The 15,374-nt window shown below is 39.2% G+C and overlaps 1 protein-coding gene across 3 annotated transcripts in view; it reads left to right on the forward strand.

Moving 5' to 3' along the window:
• RNLS (renalase, FAD dependent amine oxidase) overlaps window positions 1-15,374 on the forward strand; it is a 283,483-nt gene that overhangs the window by 211,490 nt on the left and 56,619 nt on the right. For all 3 annotated transcript variants that reach the window (XM_058671330.1, XM_004583380.4, XM_058671329.1), the window contains one exon: window positions 4,147-4,322. In XM_058671330.1, coding sequence (XP_058527313.1) covers window positions 4,147-4,322 — 176 coding nt within the window. The remainder of the gene's footprint in view (window positions 1-4,146; window positions 4,323-15,374) is intronic.

Genomic DNA, 15,374 nt, shown 5'->3' on the forward strand with positions numbered 1-15,374 from the left:
GTGTCTGTTTCCAATCCAACTTGTTGCTAATGCTCTGGGAAGGCTAAGTCCTCAGACGCTGCCACCCACATGAGCAGCCTGAACTGTGTGCTGAACGCCTGGCTCCAGCCTGACCCGTCCTAGCTGTCAGGGGCATCTGGGGAGTGGCAGATATGTGATGTTTACTTCTAAGATGAGGTTCTGAAGATAGATGGTGGTTATGATTACACAACAGTGCTAGTGTACTTAACTGTCACAGAACAAAACACCTCCAATTGGTTCAAACGGTAACCTGTATGGAGAAAGTACTCCGCCACAATGGAGAGGCCGCAACACCTGGGACAGGCCATGTGGTGTAGCAGTTGGAGAGGATAGTTGGGGTGTCTACATCTCACATCAGAGCAGCTGCCTTCAGGGTCCAGTCCCTCTTCCAATTCAAGCGTCCTGCTGCTGTGCATCTTGGTAGGAAGCAAATGATGCTGAAACACAGAGGTCCCTGCAGTCTTTGTGGGAAACCCAAACCGAGTTCCAGTGTCCTAGCCTCAGCCTGGCTGCATTATGGCTGTTGCAACGATTTCAGGGTTGAACCAGCAGATGAAAATTAAATTTTTCTTATCTGCCTTTTCACCTTTCTGTCTTTCAAATAAAAAGTTAAAGTAAATAAATCAGTTACACCCAAGAATAATCTGCCATTGTTTCTGGGTATTTAAGTAATAGTCCATCATTAATGTCTTGACAGATCAATTGTGTCATCCCTTTTTGAAATTTGTTTTTATTGGAAAAAAAATCAGATATACAGAGAGGAGGAGAGACAGAGAGGAAGATCATCTGTCCACTGATTCACTCCCTAAGTGGTCTCAATGCCTGGAACTAAGTCGGTCTGAAGCCAGGAGCCAGGAGCTTCAGGGTCTCCCATGTGGGTGCAGGGTCCCAAGGCTTTGGGCCGTCCTCCACTGCTTTCCCAGGCCACAAGCCTCCAGACATGAACCGGTGCCCCTATGGGATCCCAGCTCATGCAAGGTGAGAACTTTAGCCACTAGGCTACCACCTGGGCCTTGGTGTCATCCCTTTCGAAAATCATTCCGAACCATAGCACAGAGGTCAAGTGAGATTATCACTTAGAAATTCCTTATAATTAATGTAGCACTTTATATTAGGTAGACTTCTATGTAGCTTAACCCATTTAATCCTTGCGACAACTTTCTATGGTAAATAGTATTACTTCCTTTTAATTGATGTAAGAAAGTGAATCTTGAGAGATTAAGCTGTCAGAGACTACAGTGCTATTATCATTCAGGGGTTCAAATACTTATCTTCTGACTCTAGAACAACTGATCTCCCAGAGTACAGAAATACTCGTCAGCTTACTATGAACTCAACTTTTAATATGCCAAAAGCAAAGAGCAATGCTTGTTCAACTGAATAAAGGAAAAGATAGCATCATTAGCCTCCCAGTGACCAAAGAATAATGATTATACTAAATTTGTGCTCTGAATCATATTAACATATTTGTGGCTTTTTATAATGCACTATTTCTAAACCTAGGTCACGTTTTAACTCTAGCTGGCTCTTTGTATCTTTTAGATGTCAGGTTCTAAAAATACCTTGTAATGTGGAACTGAGGTAGCTTTCCACTAACCTCATTGTTTTAGATTATAGCTATTCAAGTTTTAATATACAGTTTTAAAAAATCAACCAACTCCAACAACACCAAAAAAAAAAAAAAACAAGTAGCCGGATTACCCAAGGACTATTTCACTTTGGGTCTTACAGTTTTTATTGCTCTCCTGGGAGGGGATGGCAGATGTAAACAAAGAAGGCTGACATGGTACCATCACCGGTCTTAGGGGCTTTACAAGTCTCCCCCACCCCCAAAAAAGCACTGGATCCATGCAACCTCTGATCCTCAACACACAGACAACCTTCCTTTTCCCTTGAAGCCTGCCATTCACAGGTCAGCTCAGAGCCCCAGCTCTCCAGTTCACAATGTCAACCAGGTAGTTTTCGCCAACTCTGGGAAAGATTCTGCACCACCCAGAAGACCAGTGGCATTGACACACTTTGCTGGCAGCAAGACTTTCTGAAGTTATTAAATGATACAACACTGGTGGTATTCCCTGAAGGAGCATCAGATTGTAGGCCCAGGGTCCTTGCCTCTGTGCACTGGGAAGTCTTGTGACAGGTCAGACATAGAAGGCATAAAGAGATGGCCCTTCTGTTTTGTTTTTCAAGTTGTGCTGCTACTGTGAGGGGAAGCAGTAAACACTGCCTGTCACTGGGCTTGCCTTTCTACACCCTCACCGCATACATGGGGCTGTGTTATGGAAGCATCACTGTACTTTCCCTTGTATTTTGCTGTGAATATTAAGATGCCATAGTTTCTTGAGCTGAACACAATAGAAATAAAAGTACTTTATAGGTGCTAACTATTCTCAATAACCTGGAACTTCTCTTTTGTGTCTGGCTTATTGTTTTCATTCCCATAGCTTATATTTATAAGCCAAGTATGTTGAGCCAGAGACTGTGCTAAGAATTTCATGTGCAATGTTTTTGGTTTTTAACCTTCTATCACTGACCTAAGGGACACACATTACTTTCCATCATTTAGCGCGCGTACACACACACACTCTACAGATTACTTACTTGATAAACACCTATTTAAAGTCATTTCAATCCTTGTTTTCTTTGCCTCATTGTGCCTAGCTAGCTCAATAGATTATTGCATTATCGTTTACAATCTCCAGTTTTAGAATTTCAGAATCAGGCTTGCCATCTCCTGGCAGTACCTTATACACATTAATATTTTCAAGAAAATGAAAGTCGACTTGAAAATGTTACATTTCAAATATTTCTTGGTGTGTTTTAAATATCTTGAGTCTACTATCTTGTTTATCTCTACTTTTGCTTTTACACAGTTTAAATACCAGACAATACTCTTATTATGTAATGGCCATTTATAACTAGTCTACTAGACAGTGAAGGACACAAAGTCATTATGAGACTAGAGGAAAAAAAAACTCAATGGCAAATAAAACTGTAAAGTTTTTACAAGTTATGAATGGAGAAACATGTCTAATGCTGGTTAAAAATAAAAACTCATTGTGAGAACAAATCTGCTTAAGAATTTTTATTTCTTTTGAGATTTGTTTGCTTGTTTGAAAGGTGGAGTTACAGAAAGAGGGACAGACAGAGATAATCCATCCACTGGTTCACTCTGCATGTAACCAGAACTCAGCCAAAAACCAGGAGCTTCTCCAGGGTCACCTACATGGGTGGCAGAGGCCCAAGTCATTGGGCCATCCTCCACTGCTTTTCTGGGCACATGAGCAGGAAGATGGATTGGAATTTGAACAGCTAGGATTCAAACTGGTAGCCATATGGAATAGTGGAGTCTCAGCCGGCAGTTTTAAGCACTGTGCTGCCACAGCCTGGGCCCCAGAAGTTTGATTTCTTTTTGGAAGTGTCAAAGACGAATTATTCTACCAAGTATCTATTAAATATATACTTTGTTTTTAAGAGTTAAAGCATGATGACTGTGTATAAGAGAAATGGAACCTGCCCTAAAGAGATTGCAATTTAGCAGATGAAAGATGAAATTGAGTAGGTCCAGGCAGTGTATATTAAGTACACTTCTTATCCTTTTTTCCAGTTCTGTAGCAACACCCAACAGTTTGGACTCTAAGACACACGTTAGGGGTGGTTGTTCTGGGACAGCAATCAATAAACCACTTGGAATCCTTGCATCCCATATAGGAATGTCTGGATTTTAGTCCTGGCTCTGCTTCCAAATCGATATTCCTGCTGATGTGCACTTTGGAGACAGCTCCAATTGCTAGGTCCCTGCCACCAACCTGGGAGACGGATTCAACTCCAGGCTCTAGCTTCAGACCTGACTCTTAAGTATTTGGAGTATCAGCAGATGGATAGTCTTGCTGTCTCTCCCTCCATCTTTCAAATAAGTTAAAATATATTTTGATTCTGTCTTCTTCAGAGAAACTGGATTTTGAATTTTAGATGCAATCTACTTGATGCTTCGATGATTAACATCATTTTCCCCTCTGCTTATTGCCAATTATTGCGATCAGCCCCTACCAAGGATTGAAATACAGAGAGTTGTTTTCTTGTTTCCCATTTTAAGATGTATTTTTATGTTCTCTTATACCACAGAGTCTTCAGAAATTGGACCTTCCATTGTAGTTCACACCACTGTTCCATTTGGACTTGCATACTTGGAACACAGCATGGAAGAAGTACAGGAGTTAATAATGCAGCAACTGGAACACATCTTGCCAGGTTTGCCTAAGCCAATTGCTACCCAGTGCCAGAAATGGACATACTCACAGGTAATCAAGGAAGCCACTGGGATGAAAACAATTGTCTTAGTCAACCAACAGAACTTTGCTCTTTCATCCTTTGTCATTTTCTATTAAGAGGAAATGATGGTAATGTTGGAGCAAACATGCTTCCCCAACTAATGCATGCAACTTCTACAGGTTTAATCATCCTACCAGCTTGCAGTAACAACTACATGGAATTTTTAACCAATGTAATGTTCAAATTCTGACATCGTGAAACATGCTGAAATGCTGGGGTTTCCTAGTCAGGCACAAGGCAGGTTATCAAAATGCAGCCGTTTCTCTGGGGTTTTTCTAAATCAGAACTGTGGTTGCATGAAAACCACTATATCCTCTCAAATTTTTGCACTATGTCAAATTAACTTTGCAGATGCATTTTACTACCACAATTTTCATTTTTATTAAGTTCCCACTTTGGTTTTGACTGCTGTCAGTAAGATTTTTAGGGGAGAAAATCGAATACCTATATACAACAGTAAGGTGAGCCATTTTCTTCAGTTAGATAAACGTGCTGATCATTTGGTCAGATGGAACATAGACCTCCTTATACTAAGTAAATATTGATTCTCAAGATTCTGCGTAAGAGTATTGGTGGAGACAGTCTGACGAGAAGCACTAAGTTGTCTATTCCTTTCCTCTGAGACCATTGATTAACTGACTTAACCGCACCACTAGTCATGCAAGATGTGAAAAAAAAAAATGCTGTTATAGGAAATGGCAGAAAAATTGTATATTTTAAAGGGCTTTTCAAAATCATAGGAAATGGTAAATTACTTCCTAAAGTACTGCAGTGAGTCTATATGTTTATATACATCTTCAAGTTAAATTATACAGTGAACTTTTGGGGGAAATATTTACTTGGAAGTATCATGGTCACTTTAGAAGACCCAGCCTTTTCTCCTTTTTATTCAGAAATAGCAGTATTTAGATGTCTTTAAATGCTATTTAACTTAGTTTTAAGTTTGCTTGAAATAAAGCCCAAGGAAATAATCTTGATATAATTTGATGCTAGATCTGTGCAACAGTTCTATTACAATTTATAAAGTTACTTTAAGAAAAAGGTTGTGGGGTCCCATAAACTGCAAGTTTAAAATCTACTTGTTTTTTAAAAAGCTGATGTGCTCACATAAAGAGATTTGTCCTACCCAGAAACATTTTAGTCAAAGTTGTACAATCTCATAAAATTTAATTTAAAAATCTTTGAACACTATGTACATCCAAGCCCTAATGATGATTTTATTACAATTTCGATGTTGAAATTATTCCATTGCATTTACAACTCTCTAATTGTGAAATCTACATTGAATGAGGAGCCTTAAAGGGACTTTGTAATTATTCAGTGTTGAATTGAGCATTTTCCAGTTGTCATATACTTCTCAGAGTTCCCCAAGCGTTTTATAGAACACAGCATTATTTACCACAAAGATCTCAGCCACACTGTAATATTACCAGAATTACGCAGGCCGTTTTCTAAGGTGATATATATGTAACTAAGTAATGGTAAAGAGATTTAGTATTTAGCTGGTTAGTTTCCAGTTATTCTTCCTTAGAAAGCACTTCTCCAGTGCCTTTAAAATGCCCATCTTAACCTTTGGCATTTGACATAACTGTATGCACTGCTTTCCCTTGTCATCCACTTACAAATGATCCACCTTTAGTAAACCCACATTTGTTTGTATGGGAATATTACCAGCTGAAGTACAGAACTGAAGGGAAGTGTCATGCTGGACCAGAAACAAAAGCAATGAGGAACCATCAGCTGATGCCAAGTTAGGGGATACCCCAGCCACCCACAGGGTCTTCTAGCCTAGGGCCCCCTGTGATTTTTTTCTCCTCTCTTTCAGACACCACCAAACCCTTCTTCTGTTCATCACACTCCACCCCTTTCTTCTGGTTATCCTTCCCTGTAAAAGCAAATGACAGAACCAACGCATCCTAATTTTATGAAAATCTCAAATGGGTCACAGACCCAAGTGCCAGTCTCAGCCACTAGGAGATGGGGACCATTCCCCATCCTAGGCTAAAAGCTTGCTCCACATCCATTTTATCCCCACTCCTTTCCTCTACATTCACCACACCCTGGCACACACTTGCATGGAGAACAGGCAGGAAGAGAAACTAAGAAGCATAGCAATGATGAGCACCTGTGGAGTACCAGGCCCAGGTGATACAAAGATGCGATCTTTAATGTACAAAGTAGTTTTGCAAGCGACAATGAGAGATACCACTACACACAGAGAACGGCCCAAATGCACAACACTGACAACACCAATTGCTGGTGACATTGTTAAGAGCTTCCATTTATTGCTTCTGGGATTGCAAAATGGGTGTGGCCACTTCAGAGAACAGTTCGGTAGTTTCTTACAAAACTCAGCATACTCTTAATTCTGTGCTCAAGCTATCTTAATACTAAGTGAAGCTGAAAACATGTCCACACAGAAACCTGCATGTAATTTGCCAAAAGTATGGAAGCAACGAGAATGTCTTTCAGTAGACAAATGAATAAGCGTATTGTAGCACATCCACACAAGGCAGTATTTTTCAACACTAAAAACACATGAACTGCCTGTGCAAGGGACACGGAAAGAGGTCATCTTGGATATGCTTACATGTTGTAGGATTCCGACTTCCTATAGCTTCCTACGAAAAACGAAATTATGTGAAGACTGAAAAATGACAGGTGGCTATCAGAAGTCAGAGCAGCAAAGAGCATTTGCAAAACGGTGGAAATGCTCTTTTATACTACAACGATGAATACGTTGCCCATAGAACATTCAACATCAGCCCCAGTGGACACCTGAGACTCTCAATGATCACTTCCTGTTCATGTAGAAGCACCACTCAGAATAAATGTACACCTCTAGTCAGATATGTCGATAGAGCCATGGGAAATTTCCATATCTCTTTCTCAGCTTATCCGGGACCCTAGAACTGCCCTTAAAGACAGTCTTAATAGAAATGTTTTAACAATTAAATCCAAATAAGAAACTGCATTTAATGATAAATCCCACATAGATCATTTTTAAAAGCAGTCTTATAAAGTTAACCCAGTCTAGTAATGTGAAAACAAAACCTCAAAGAGATGAAAATAACTTCGTCGTGGTCCTAGAGCTAGTAAAGACATCGGTTTATCCTTTCCACACTTTACACACCTTGTTCCTGTTGGTATCAAAACAAATGCCAAAAGCTTAAAAGAACACAGACGTATTCACTTACAGTTCTGGAGATCATACGTCTAAGATGGGTCTCGTCCATTCCCACGCTTTCTTCCGTCTTTGAGAAGTGCCCACATCCTCTGGCTGGAGCGCCTGCCTCCATCTTCAAGGACAGCAACACCAGAGCAGTGCTTCTCACACTGCAGCCCTCCGACCTTCTGCCTCTCTTCCTTTTAAGTACTGTTGGGATTACATGAGTTTCACCTGGGAGAGCTGGGCTGCTCTCCCCACCAGATGCACCTCGTTAGTCGTCTCCATTGTATTTGTAAGCTTAATTCTTCCCTTCCACATAACATAACCTATTTACAACATTTCTAGAAATGTGGATACCAGTTGCAGGGACTTTCAGCCTGCAACACCCACCCTCCTCCACCTCTACAATCCCTTTTTTAATGGCTTTGATGAGGCAGTGTCTGCCAGTTGTGGACAGAACTTTGAGAGACAGTCCTTTAAGATTAGAGCCGCAGCAAGCAAATGGCTGCTGACTCAGAGAGAGGAGAGTTCTGTGTGATCGCTGTCTTGTTTTCCTGGTGCGCTCTTGTCCCAGTTGTAGCTCTCAAGTCACCCATCCATGGTGGCAGCATAAAATGCTTGTTCATTTACTCATTTTTTTTTTCAGTAAACATGCAGCGAATCCCTACCATATTCCTAGTACTCAGTTCGTTAAGCACTAGGGACTACTGTTTGCTGAAGGCTTTCTCCTAAGACACTAGCTTGAATTTTGCCCTTGAGACACTGGCACATTCTTAGGACTGCTGGTCTTCGGTCAGGAAAGGGGCACATGAGAAAAAAGTCAGGTTTCAAAGATGAGGGTACTGCCTCTGGTACCTCCCATTTTAGGTCTGAGTAAACAACTGAGCAGTTGGTTCAAAGGAACCTAGCAAAAACGGGGGCGGGGGATTTTTAATGGTCCTTTATTCCTCCTTTTCTGCAGCTATTTTCCATCATATTTTGAATGTTTAGTTATTTTAAATTGATCCTTAGTCTGTAATTCGGTGATCTAGGCTTCTGCAACAAAGGTGTATTAACTCTGCTCAAAGGAAGGGTAGGAAAATCTTTTCCATATGCAGACGGGGACCACTGAGTCTATGTGGTAGCCCTAGTGGCTTACATACATCACTATTATTTCCTATATTTTCTTTTGGATTAGTGTCTATCATTATTCCTTTCTCAGACTGTGAGAAATGTCTGATTTGCTTTCAGGTTTAATTTTTCCCATCTTGCTTCAGTTGCAGAAAACATTAGTGGCCCTTTTCTTCCACTTTATTTTTAGCACACTCACACATTTTTAAAAATCACCTAATGTGTTTTTAAATATTAAACTCAGAAGAATTTCAGTGGAAGGGGAGGTAGTGATGAATCCATTGGTATTAATGGATTCAGACTAACCTGTTATGCTTGTGCAATAGTTAGAAAACATACAGTTGTCTTCTAAACTTGTGTCTCTTCACTTCATGCTTTGCCCTAGAACCATGCCTTTATATTCCTCCTTTTTTTAAGGATCATGAACCCTTAAACAGTGTGTCTAACGCTATGAGCATGAAGATTCTTTTAATTAAAAAAAGCACAAAGCTACATCTAATCACAAAAATTGCATAAAATTATGAGGATTTATCAGAAATCTAATGTTCCTCTATGAGTTTAGAGTTAGCAACACCTGCTGTAAATTGTTTAAAAAAAAACACATAAAAAACCCTACAGCCCCTAATGATCCAATCTTGGCATGCTGTTGAAGTAAGAGAAACACAATCTAGCGATCAAAAGCAATTTAAGATAATTCATCTTTGCTGAGACTTCTTCCAGGACTTTAAAGTTCTCCATAATGGCTGTGTTAACGTTCATTCTCACAAACAATATATAAACATTCTCTTCTCTCCATATCCTTGCCAGTATTTGCTATCAGTTGTCATTGTAACATTATGTTTTTGAAAGTCAGAGTTAACACACAGATTGAAACAGTGAGAAAGATATTCTATCCACTAGTTCACTTCCCCAAGCGGCCGCAATGGCCGGAGCTGAGCCAATCCAAAGCCAGGAGCCAGAAGGCTCTTCCGAGTCTCCTGTGTGAATGCAAGGGCCCTAGAACTTGGACCATCCTCTGCTGTTTTCCCAGGCCATAGGCAGAAAGCTAAATTGTATGTGGGGAAGCTAGAACTTGAACCATACAGGTTGCCGATGCTTGTACGCAAATTAGTCTGTTGAGCCAACGTGCTGACTCGTTTGCCTGTTTCTTAACTAAATTGCTTGGTTTTGAATTTTCTGGGTTATTGAGTTTTCTGAATGTAGACACAAGAGATGTTCCTCACCCCATCCCACATACCTCACCCTATTCTTCTTGTCATCTATGCCCTTTGTAACATCCCTTATAGGAAACCTAAGTAAGAATTTCCCTGAGTTTTCTGGGCCCCTCTAGCAAATTACTCAAACACGCAGAGGATGCCTGGTAACTCCAATTGACAGAAGCTTTGAGTAAACATGCGTGTGTCAAATGGAGGCAGGTTGGTGGCAATGAGCCTATCTTTGGGCAGGTGGTAATAGATTTGAATTAGAGGACAGCCACCTGGTATCTACTAGGGAGCTAACTGCTTCCTTGCTGGTCAGAAGACATCCCCACACCTTTTAGGATTACTGGAACCATCTGTGTTGTGAGCATATTGTAGAGGAAACTGAGAAACATCTGTATCACCGCACTTGTGTTTATTAAACACAATAGGCATGTTTTCTAGTTCCTCTCCACTAGAATCAGTCTCTTCTGGTTCGGCTTTTCATAGTCCCATGACTTTTCTCTGTTACATGTAATTTATAATCCTGGATGTTTAATAATGTGTTATTATGATCTTGGACTTGAAGGTCAGACAAACTTTAGTTTAAGCCCAGGTTCTGTGTGTGCTTTAGGGCCAGGGAAGTTTGATGGTGAGCCTTAGCGTCCTCCCCAATAATAACAATGAAACCTACCCATTCCAGTTGTAGTTGGAAGTGAAATGAGAGGACACAATAGAAACCATCTAGCTCAGAGGCTGGTTTGAAACCAATTCTCAACGTTACTAGTAGTGGTGGTTAGAAGTGGGAGGGGTAAAGAAGAGGAAGGGTCAAGGGACTTCCAGCGTCAATTCCTGGTAGATTAGCTATGCATTCCTCCTTGTCTTGATTACCTCTCTTCATGCCCACTGCTGCCCTGCATTTTATTTTTCTATCCACTCTTCCCTTTCAGAGTTTCTCTGTTTCTTCTCTATTTTGCATGTTAAATGGTTCTGAACAGGGATGTTTCAGAAAGACCGCTGGAGTGCCACAGGCTGCGACACTCTCATACCCTAAGCAATTACTGAACAATATCAGAATATCAGGTGAGATAAAAGTTGTAGCTCTCTGAAGAGAAAGGGAACTCTTGACCACTTATGGGCTTTCTTGGTGTTTTGTTGTTAAAGGGAATTTGGTTTCTTGTCAATTCTTCCTATGCTAACTTGCACATTTTCCAGCATTTGGAAATTCAACACATTTGTGCCATGAGTCAGCATTCCCTGGCATGAAATGATGACCTTAAGAGCACTTCTGCTTGTGTACTATATGTTATAGTGACATTTAGAGGGCCAAAATAGGCCTTTGGGATTGCTGGACTGTGTCACCACCCAATCTACCAACAGCAAGACACTCCATGGTTTTCAGTTCTAAGTTTCCATTGTATTATCTCCCACCTCTTTCTCTCTAGCACCTACCTAACCACGTTCCTCCATTTATGATAAAGTAGTACATGTGTGTGCTGAGAACTTCTGATGATTAAAGATGCACACTCACAAGTTAATTAAACTTCATAAGGCCACGTATGTCCTCTATTCACACCACAAAATTCTACATGATATTAAATGAAATCATTTTTCTCAGATAATAAGATTTGCCTTTCCATATAGTTATTATAGCTGTCATCCAAAACTACCAGTTATTTTGAAAAGCACTTCTTTATAGAAATATTTTAAAAGAGTTTGTGTAATTTTTTCTGGGCACATGCTATATACACAATCATCTGCACTCACTATGAATCCATTGACTTGGATGGGGAGATGTTATTACATGGACACGAATGCCCTGGTAGAAATAAACTCTATTCCAGCTCAGTTTTTAAAGTGCAAATGTACTTGGACTATTTAAATTAGACACAAGCATTATGCCACAAAACACACAAAAATGTTTAGTTGGCAGGGACTATTTATACTCAGATTAGAAATTAACAGTATTGACTCATTTCATTCAATACACAATGGCTGAACTCCTACTATGGGCCAGACATTCCTCAGGATAGCCTCAAAGAGAAGCTCCTTTCTTTAAAGGTGATTCTCTTAAAGTCAGTGAGGGTAGCTGATGAGCAGATTATCATGCTGGAGTGAAGTTTGCTCTATGAAAAGTACACACAGTACATTTTGTGATCAGAGAGAAGTCAAGAAGAGGAAGCAGAAGATGTCACTCGAGTTAAAGCCTGCACCATGAGGAAGTCAGAAAGCAAAGGAAGTGATGTTGGAACAATGTTCCAACAACACACGTGCACTTCCCCAGAGGCAAAAGAGGCCAGGGGCATTTGAGGTGTGGCCAGTAAATCTGTTTGGCAAAAATCACAGAATGCAATGTGGGATGGCCAGCCTGGAGGGATGTGCTGGATGTGCCACTGCTTTGCTGAGCTGACATGTCTCGACATGACAGCTTAGTCCAGCTCAGTTACTGCCAACGCTATCTGGCAGGGATGCTGTCATTACCACAACCAGAAGTGTCTAAAATAGAGAGGGGTTGCAGTGGTTCTAGTTTCAGATCCTCTTAATCCCTCTTTTTACCTTGGTCTTTGACATCAATTGTTGTCACGTTGCTAGGTGACATGATAGTTCACAGAAGAGTGTTGTATTCTTTTTCTCCCCTTTTATATGCTACTTAGATCACTCCACGTGTCTTCCTTATGCTCTGTAACTTGCTTTATCCTTCACATAGGTGGGAAAGTTGAGGCTTAGGGATCTCGGGGATCTGGTGTGAAGTGGAAGTAGAACTCAGTAACATCCTGGTTTTTAAATACCTCTTTTCTATCAGTAATGTTTCTGAATCCTGACTTTCCACAGATTAGATATATCTTTACATTATCCTTATTTTTACTATTGTCAAATAGGAAATAATTAGCATGTATACTCTTATTTTAGAAAGCTCTTTCATATTTGTCTTCATTTGACTGTCACACTCTTGACAGGTCAGTAACTAAATATTATCTTTGTTTTAAGTAAGAAACTGAAGTTCCTATGCAATGTTTTGTCTAAACTGATGCAATTAGTAAGCAACAAAAAAAATTAGAGCACATAAGTTTCAATCCAAAAGTCTATATTTCACACTAAATGCAAAAATTCACTAAAAATGAGTTACAACCCTAAACATGACATCTTCCACTATAATTCTAAGTGAAAGCAGTGAGATATCCTGATGACCTTGGAACTGGCAGACATTTCTTAGAACACAAACTCCAGAAGAAGAAACTGTTAAAACGAGCCTGATGAGACACTAAACTTTGAAAGAAATTGTTAGGGAAATGAAAAGTTGGTGAGAGACTTAAAGAAAATGTTTATAAAGCATAAAACTCATGATGCAAGACTGGTGTCCTGGATATATAAAACACCCCTTACAAATCAGTAGTGAAAAATACCAGTCCACTTATTTAAACATTAGCAAATATTTGGAGGAGCACTTCACACAAGAAGAAATATTAATGTAACAATGAAAAACAATTCTACACTGAAAAGTATAAAATACTGCTGAAAGAATTTTAAAACTCATATGAAAAGATACCACACATTAAAAGACTTAATATTTTTAAGATAGCAGTAATACCCAAAGTCCTATATAAACTCATTTCAATCTGTCAAAATCCCAGTGGCCTTTATAGACATGAACAAGCTCATTCCAAAACTCATATGGGATTTCAAGGGTCCTTAAATATCCAAAACGGCATTGACAAAGAACAATTTAGGTGGATTCATATTTCCTGACTTCAAAACATACTACCAAGTTAAGTAACAAAAAAATATGATACTAACAAAAGGATAGGTATAGGTAAGTGGAACAGAATTGAGAGTCCACAAATAAACCCATACCTGATAGTCACCTGATTTCCAAGAATGTTCCCCAGAATACTCTAGGGGAAGATCTGCCATAAACATATGGCCCTGGAACAAATGGATAACCACATACAAAAGAATGAAGCAGGCCATTTACTGCCAACTATATATAAAAATATCATATAAACAGAAAATCTGAAAGTACAAACTAAAGTCATAAAACTCCCAGAAGAAAACAGCAGTAAATCTTCATGGCCTTCAGTTTGGCAATTGTTTCTTAGGTATAACGTGAAAATATAAGCAACAATAAAAAAGGATCAATTTGGATTTCACTAAAATGATAAACTTCCTTGTGTCAAAATATTATCAAAAAGGTGAAAAGACAACAAGAAAGGGCAAAATATTTTTGAATCACATATCTAATAAGAATCTACTGTCCAGATGTATAAAGGACTCTCACAGCTCAACAGCAGAAAAATAATCCAGTTAAAAGGGTGAGCATTTGACGTAGCTTTTGTGACACCCCCACAGACTACTGTCTCCCATGTCGGATGCTTGAGTTCATGTCCCAGCTCTGCTTCTTATTCCAGCTTCCTGGATTTACATACCCTGGGAAATAGCCATGATGGTTCTAGTACTCATAGCCTCATTTGAGGAATGAACCAGAGAATAGAAGAGCTCTTCCGGCCACTTAACTTTTTTATAGTGAAAATAAATAAAGCTTTGTTAAAAAGTAAAATGACAAAAAGACTTGAATACACATCTTGTCAAAGAACAAATGCAAATAGCCAATCAGAACAGGAAAAGATGCCCTACATCACCACCCACTAGGAAAATGCAAATTAAACCACTATTAGGTGCCATTTCACACCCATTAAGATGACTACGGCTTTAAAAATGAATAAAATTCTTGTGATTTACTCAAAAATTCAATAAATATGGAAAACTATTTGGATATTCTTCAATAAGTTAAATATGGAATTACAATATAACTGAAAAGTTCCACTCCTAAATATATACTCAAAAGAATTTTAGAAAGTGTGTTCCTAAAAGCTGCACATATACATTCAAAGCAGTACTATTCAAAATAGTTAAAAGTTGGAAGCAACACAAATGCTCATCAGTTGAATACTGGATAAACAGAATGTGACATATCCATTCAATGGAATATTATCCACCCATAAAAAATGATGAAGTTTTGGTAGACTGAGTGAAACAAGCCATGAATGGGTCCATCTATATGAATATCCAGGATCAGCAAATCCATATACCCAAAGTAGAGTGTGTTTGCCAGTGGCTGATCCTCATGGTAAATTTGATCTTTAGTGTATTTTTCCATACATAAAAAAGAGATATGGCTGGCAAGTGAACTACACAAAAAGATATTGAAAATCTTGGTCACTAGAGTGAGGTGCCATGACACATCTACAAGAATGACTCAAATAAAAACTCTAAAAATGTCACATGCTGATAGGTATGTGAGCATCTGGAACACACACATGTCACAGGTGGTATTGCAAAACAGTATAGCCACTTTGGGGAAAGCTAGAAGTTTCTCACAAAGTTAGAGGTATAGTCTACTATGGGACACAGAAATCCCATTCTTTGGGATGAAAGAAAATCAAGTATCCACATAAAAAAATATGCAAATGATCAGGTTAATTTTATTAACAATTGCCAAAAAAAAAAAGCACCTGAAAATAGCCCAAAGAGTCATCACCTGGTACCTGAGCTAAAAGATGTTACAT

The sequence above is a fragment of the Ochotona princeps genome, chromosome 13 (assembly GCF_030435755.1).
Source record: "Ochotona princeps isolate mOchPri1 chromosome 13, mOchPri1.hap1, whole genome shotgun sequence".
NCBI classification, from domain to species: domain Eukaryota; kingdom Metazoa; phylum Chordata; class Mammalia; order Lagomorpha; family Ochotonidae; genus Ochotona; species Ochotona princeps.